At 36.1% G+C, this 7,652-nt stretch overlaps 1 protein-coding gene across 1 annotated transcript in view; it reads left to right on the top strand.

Annotated features, from left to right (window-relative positions):
* The first annotated feature begins 438 nt into the window (after nucleotides 1–438).
* BNC2 (basonuclin 2) overlaps nucleotides 439–7,652 on the top strand; it is a 282,287-nt gene continuing 275,073 nt past the window's right edge. The window contains 2 exon segments of the mRNA XM_044271566.1: nucleotides 439–531; nucleotides 533–679. Of these exon segments, the coding sequence (XP_044127501.1) occupies nucleotides 439–531; nucleotides 533–679 (240 nt within the window).

Raw genomic sequence — 7,652 nt, 5'->3', positions numbered from 1 at the left:
GCGTGTGTCTGTGTGTATATGGGCATCTGTAGACTGCGAGAGGTTAGTGCAGGATGTCATTTGGTGCCTGACAGTGGAACAGTGCAGTTGACTCCCGTGCTCCTCTAACCAGTGACATCCTTAATGCTGTTCCTTGGTCTCAGGCAATTTTTTTCTCTTTTAGTGCTACATGCACACCTGAAAAGCAGCTGTTAGACTGAGCAAAGAGGAGCCTTGGGGAGTCACAGTCCATGCATAAATGATAGGGGTATCTGTGAGGAAGGTGCAAAATAAGCTTTGCATCTCTCACCCCCCCACCATCAGCAGCACATCCCTCCTTGCTACTTCACCTCCCACCCACCCCTTCCTCATCCTCTCCTACCCTTTTTTTACTCTCTTTCCCTAAATGAAATGCAGCCTACATGCAGCTCTGTAACTACTCCACACTTGTGCTACTGAATGCCAAGAGGCTCAAAAATCCATCTTCACTTTTCAGTCAGAAGAAGCAGAAGTGGATGTGAGAGAAAGAGACATACAAAGAGACAGACAACGAGATAGGAGGGCGAGAGACCGGGCATTCAGAGACTCTTGTCCTGACAACTCCATGCAGTTCGGAACGAGGACACCGGCAAGCGAGCCTGGGTACATGGGGGCATGGCAGAACTGTGATGCCAATCTTCTCTTCAGAATGTCCCAACAGGTGAGTGCCTGCTTTCTGCTTACTTGGAGTTTTGCAATCTTTGAAGCACCTATTATTTCTTTATCGTATAGATTACAATTTAGACATGTATCTTACTTTTCAGTTAAAAGATGACTTGGGACGTTGGTGTTGGTGTTATTGTTTTACCAGCGTCTCTCGTGTATGTATTCATATATTAGGTCATGCAGAGGGCTTACTTATGAATGAAGTGCTACCTGAAAATACCGTTACTTACTAGTTGTGATTTTATGGACTTGTAGAGAAAGGGGGAAGTGAAAAACCAAATGAAATTTAGATGCAATGCAAAACAATTAGCCCGTAGCATCCTTTCTGCGAAAGTAATCAAAACTGGAATTAAAACCACATCCACTCTTTCCTTCTTCCTTTCACTGATTTTGCAGTGATAGAAATTTGAGGGGCCCCTCTCCTAGGATCTTAATTGACTTCATGTGGTTGAACACAGCTTCCCCCAGTACTCAGATGAGCTGGACTGCTGTGTTGTTTAAACTGCTCAAGGCTCAGAGTGGATGGTTCATAGCTCAAGCAGTTAAGCTGTTCTTTTAATATTTCTTTTTCAGTTCGTTTTTTTTTTTATCCTTCCTTTCTTGTCTTTCAGTGTTCTGTTCATCTTATTGTCCGCATTTACTTTTTCTGTTTACCCCTTTCATCCAAAGTCTCCTACATTCTTCAGCACATATACATAATCACTTCTCTCCCCCTGCTTCTCTCACTCACACTGCAAGGCCAGGTCTTGGCGTCCTCCCCAGAGCCTTTCCTGCACTGGGGGCCGCCTTAAAGGCATCTTGGTATGCTGCTATTGACGGGAAAGCTGAAATGTTATTGCGAGGCCAGTAACAACTGATAATTAATCACACAAGCCGGTGTCTCTGTACCATGCACATGGTGTTACGCAGGCTGCAGGCTGCCCTATCTGTTCTATTACATTTAAGTGTGGGATTAAATATATAGAAAGTTAACTTTATGACACATAGAAGAATTAAATTACTATATAGGCGAATATTCGGTTACTTTGCTGTTTGCATGAGAAACAACCTGACATTTTTGCGATATTTTTTTATGTATTTCTTTCACATGAAAACTTTTTAAAATTTTAAATTGATCAAGATCTTTCGCAACTTGCAATAAATAAATGGTTAATCCTCCTAAAGTACGAAAGTAAGAAATCGGATATTCTTTTTAAATGTAATAGACCAGATAAAATTTACAAAGGGCAAAGAGCATTAACCCCTTAAAAGTGTAGGTCATAAAGATTTAATAGCTGCACATATTTTAACAAGGCATATTTTGGTATCTCCTGTAGAGGGACCCTGATTACTACTGATAATACAGTAAGCTGATATGAATCACTAACGAACATGAACCTGGACAGAGAGAGTTATTCTTAAATATGCTCACAAAACTTGAAGGTAATGCATAGTGATGCTGAACAAACCCATATAAATAGCACTACTATACTCATATCTTTTCAAATTCCACTGCACGTCCATAGGTATGCATTACTAGAATGATGGACCAAGTATCTAGGCATAACATTAGTTTTTTATAAATCATAGGTATCCACGTTCCATTAAAAAAATAAAAAATAAATATCCATATATCAACAAGGGCAGAACATCCCCAAACCGTGCAAATTCATGCATTTTGTGTTATAGGTTAACTAGGGTTTATAGGGGTCTTCTAAGGAGGGATAGTAAATCTAAAATACAGTTACTTAATTGAATCCATATACTGATCAATAGACAATATATGTCTATTGAGTCAGTTGTCAATGTGTACTATTGCCTGGTGGGAATGAATACAAAACCAAAGATAAAGAATAAAAGCAATATCAGTAATGCTAGAAAACATCTGGGAAACAAACTAAAAGAAAATTAGGATTGTGGTTGGATGAGAGGATGAAAAGTCTTCTTAAATTTGTTCCGGTCTTGGAGATTAAAAAGCTGAGAGAATTGGGACAACTTTTATTATGGGTTTAATAGTTTGCTACTTGTATTTTGGCAGCGAACAAACATTATGTGAACTAATGCTAGACACGTGTATAAGCATTTTTTTTGCTTGTTTTACATTAATGCAGCCGTAGAAAAAAAATTGGTAGAAATACAGAATTTTGACAATTTCTAAATTTAGCAGTTAAGAGATATAAATTCATTTGCATTCATTGACATAGTTTAAAAGTTAGGTTTTCTTTTACCTACAAAAATGTGCATTTTTGTTTGTTTGTGTCGACCTGTTTGAATACAGTGGACTTATGGAACCTTAAATACTTATCTGCATTCCATCAGGTGTATCCTCCAGAATTCACTTGTCAGCTACAGCAAATGAATTGGCTGCAAAGGAATTTACAGATTAGCTTGATTCATTGTCGAGGAAATAAATATGGTACATAATTCAAAGCTTCCATCTGGCAATACAAAAAAAATGGAGTGAAAAATTGCAGTTTTGTTTCAGGTGCTTATGTGACACAGTATCATTTGTAAAGGGTTCTTTTTCCCTTCAAATTGTGTGAAATTTAGTTTTAAGCTCACTGGCGTAGAATCTTACAAAATTATATATAGTTAAATAATTTAAAAAAAGAAAACATTTGTAATACAGCCATCTGCTTAGCTTTCATTACCCTCCAACATTATATTTTTAACTATTTTCTCTCTGTAGAAACCTAAAACCCCCACTACACTCGGAACAGTTAAAGTCTCTTCATAACATTGAAGTCTAATGTGTTTATTTTTACAATGTAAATGATAACTCCCCAGTAGAATTTTTTGGGCCTCTCAGTCTTCTCTATTCCATAGACGAAGAAGAACACTAAATATTTTTAAGGTCTTCCAACTCATCATCTTGTTCACTGCAGTCACATTTTTCAGCACCAAAATAACTGATAACCTAAAAGGGCATTTTGTGAACTGTGTTTAAAGGCGGTTGTTTGGGGTCACTTTGATCGATGACAAATAGAGAATGACCAGAAACTGCCTGCATGTCCATCCCTGACTTATGCCTGGTCACCCCAACCTCTCTTGTCTTCATCTGGTACAAATATGCAGGGGCAAATAGCAGAAGGGTGATTGAAAGATGCAGGAACTAAACCTGTGATGTGATAGATGAGAGGTAAAAAAAAAACAGCTAAGAAAAGTAATTTGAACAGATGACAGAATTTTAACATATTTCTTTACACTTTGGATATAACAATTTCCCTCTATTTTGGGCTAAAATGTACTTTTTAGATGAGCACATTTCACAATGTAAAACAATTTAAATCGAAATTTCAGATTCATTAAAAGCTAAATGGATGTATATTGTTTTAACAAAAGTGATCAATCATTTTTCATTCGTTACTTGTCAATTAGTAGCGTTGATAAGGATGATTAGTTACTAGGACATATGTAAAAGCAGTTGAAATCTATTATTACTTTTAAGCATTTAAACAAAAAAAACCTTCTTACAGTATTGTTGATCACTCATTTTACCTGTAAAAGAAAAAAAAAATTCAGAACAAATAAACTGGATGAATATCTAGAACGAATATCTAGAACGATACATACCTATCAAAAAAGATAGCTAGATAGATGATAGATAGATAGATAGATAGATATATCATAGATAGATAGACAGATAGATGTGAGATAGATAGGAGATAGATAGATAGATATCAAATAGGTAGTTATAGATAATTGGTACAAAAAAAACTGTGCAAAACATTTTATATGTAACACACGTAGAGTTGAAGCAGAAGAGCATAATCTACCTTGTACGTAGCATTAAACTACAACAAATGTGATTTCATTAGTGCACTGCATTTCAGGAATGTAACCTATACTGGTAACCCTATAAATTTCAATTCCGGTAATTAACAATGATATCTTACAGGAACCCTTTGCTTGCCGTATTGAATTACACCCTAGTGTAATGTCTTCTTTGGCCTACTTTCGACATGTGCTGCATGCTTATACAGTCAATCCGTCCATGGCCAGAGGCGTTCTACTCTGTGATACAGGTGTATTCAGGCAAGAGATGGTTAAATTGAGGAAACCTCCCTCTGCTCAATATACATTAAAAACATGCCTCACTGCATTAGAATAAGGACAGCAACCACATATTCGCCATAATGAAAAAACAAAAGCAGCTCTATATTGTTATGTAACATCAGGCTAATTTGATCATGACTGACATCATATTTCCTTACCAAGCCAAGGTGTTAGATATCACTAGGGGCTGAGTAGTAACTTACAATATGAAAAAATACAGTCATGAGGTATGTTTGAAGGCTTGCAGGCTGCGTTCTACCATCGTCACATTTTTGTCATGTTTTACTTGTGCATTACTTTAGATCGTCTTATGCATTTTATCACTATCTTGTAATCACAAGGTATCATGTAATTATGTTTCTGTCAACATTTATCCACTGGACTTAAAAATTGACCAGCCCCTTTTTTTAATGCTGAAAATCTTACTAAAAATTTTTCCACATAAATATAATTTTTCTCAATTTGTTTTTTTTTTTAAAGTTTTCAACTGTGTTTTAAAATACCCAAAAATCATCATTTTAGCACTTGTTATGTATATCCTCCTAGCACACCTAATAATATGTTATATTTCCACAATGATTATTGTATTGATATAGTTTTACCGTCCAGTTCTGCAACATTGGTACTATTTCTATGACTGAAATACCGGATCTTCCTGCGTATGCAAATTAGAACAGGTAAATGCAACGCACTGAGCATATGATCCAATGACTTTATCTGCACATCGAGTACTATGACTGTTAATGTTGATGTTTTCGGTTACACATAAGGTAAAAATTAGGTAAAAACATGAACTCCATTATGACGGAGGTTAAAACATGAAGTCCATTACGACAGATGTTCCAGCATCCACTCTTGTTTCATGAAAATCTCCTTTGAGAATATTGGAAGTATAGGTGTGTGCTCAATCTGTCCCCATCATATTTCTGTGGAAAGATAAAGTCTAATACTGACACATTTCATATATTTCATTCAATTCTTACAATTTCTGCTATAACATTACTGTGTTTCCCCTAGTCGTATCATGTCAGGATACCCAAACTGACAAAAATGTTAATGTGAGACAGCGGTCTGACATATACTTAGCATGCTGCGAAGACTCACATGCAAATGTGCCGCTTTGTAATAGATTGTCTTCTGATTTCATTTTCCAATATTTCATTTTTTTCCTTTCATATTCTAGACAGTGTCTGGCATTTGTATACTAGTTCTTATTCTGTTACCTCTTCACCCGTGATGTAAAGATTGTGCACTAGAGTCTATGGCATTATAATAGGGTTAAAACATGAGAAAATATGTATTTGTTCACTTGCCGGTCCTATATTTATTAGACCTTTATAATCTGTTGTAATTGGAACTGGTTGTAGTGTATTTATGTGGCACTCCTTATGTTTTATTCGTCTTTTATTAAAGAGCACCAACGTATTCAACAACGCTGTACACCAGTCCCTGACTTCAGTGCGAATAGCAATTTCCCTATCTCATATACACAATTTCATGGGAAGCTACGTGTTGCTTTTAGTGATTAAGCATGGTGTATCTACCAGCGGTTGTTGAATGTGTATTACTAAAGGTCTTATGGACCATACTATTCTATTTATATCATATCGAATAAGATCTATTCATATCAAACCAGAAGGTTCTTCTACACAGAAGCCACCAACTTGTCCTATATAGTAGCTGGTCACAATAGTGATGCTTTGTAGGTAGCCCCAATCTATGGAAACATTACGCTTGGCTTCCTTTATGTTGTGAAGTCCAGTTTTAAATAGTATGGCTATAGAATGAGGTGAAGTCTACCATATTGTATATGATTTTGTTTCTCACTCGATCATTGTGATTTGGCATTTTAAGTATTCTCTTGCATCCAAAATGTCTTCATTTGTCTATTTATTTATTTTATTCCTTACCTTAAAATCGTATGTGTTATCCTACGTCACCATTTGCTTCTGTTTCCTTATCCGACTTTTTCACCATATAGTAATCAAGATGCAACATTGTTGTTGTATATTGGACAGTTGAACATTATATTTCCATCATATGTCAAGAAGATATAATGCATCCACTGGATCACTTGCCAACCAGTTACCAGATATGATATCCTTTCTTAAAAAGTTGAGGCTTAAAGACTACTGGTGGCCACTAATAACAGAGAAAGCTGTAGACATCTGGTCGATTAGACTGTGTGCTATTCCTAGACCATAGATGATCCCTGACCTCACTGGCCAATGGTTTTACAACAAACATGGTTGGCTTACTCTATGTAGAAGAGTTTTGTATCTTTATATCTATCTGTACAGTATTGATTTCACAAGATCCAAGATTGTTTCATGAAATTGTTGGTGTGTCTTGTTTACAGTATGCTATGTAGAGTGGATAGTGTACCTATGGGTGAGCACACTTTAAATTAGTGATTGCCTTTATATTGACTGTTATAAAGAGTGGAGTGAGGAGTAATTTTGGAAATTGTGCATAGAAGGATGTGTATGTCACTGTGATCTTAATGTGTGCACCCAATAGGTGCTTCATTTATTTTTGCCCAGAGAAACGTGATGACTTCTGGTCAACGTGTTCTTTACCTGGTACTTAGTACTAACAATAATGCTATTTTAAAGGGGCACTGAGCTGTTTCTTATGAATTTCTGTTGCATTCAGCATTAACCTGCTCAAATGAATCCTCACTTCCCACAGTAGTTTTATTGTAAGCATCTACCAAGTAGATATTTGTAGTAGTGACAGGTTCCATGCATCTCTTTATGTATGAGATTGAATACATTGGGTTCTTTGCTAAACATATCATTACAAATAAATAGGGCCTACTTGTTGTGTTCAGGCTTTTTATGTACTCATGCATCATATTGTTTGTAGGGATACTGTATGTCCCTACTCTTAGGAAGGCCCCTATTTATTACATATGCTCACAAGCTGCTTGT

This window comes from Bufo gargarizans, chromosome 1 (assembly GCF_014858855.1).
Source record: "Bufo gargarizans isolate SCDJY-AF-19 chromosome 1, ASM1485885v1, whole genome shotgun sequence".
Taxonomy (NCBI): domain Eukaryota; kingdom Metazoa; phylum Chordata; class Amphibia; order Anura; family Bufonidae; genus Bufo; species Bufo gargarizans.
This window is presented reverse-complemented; position numbering and strand designations above follow the sequence as displayed.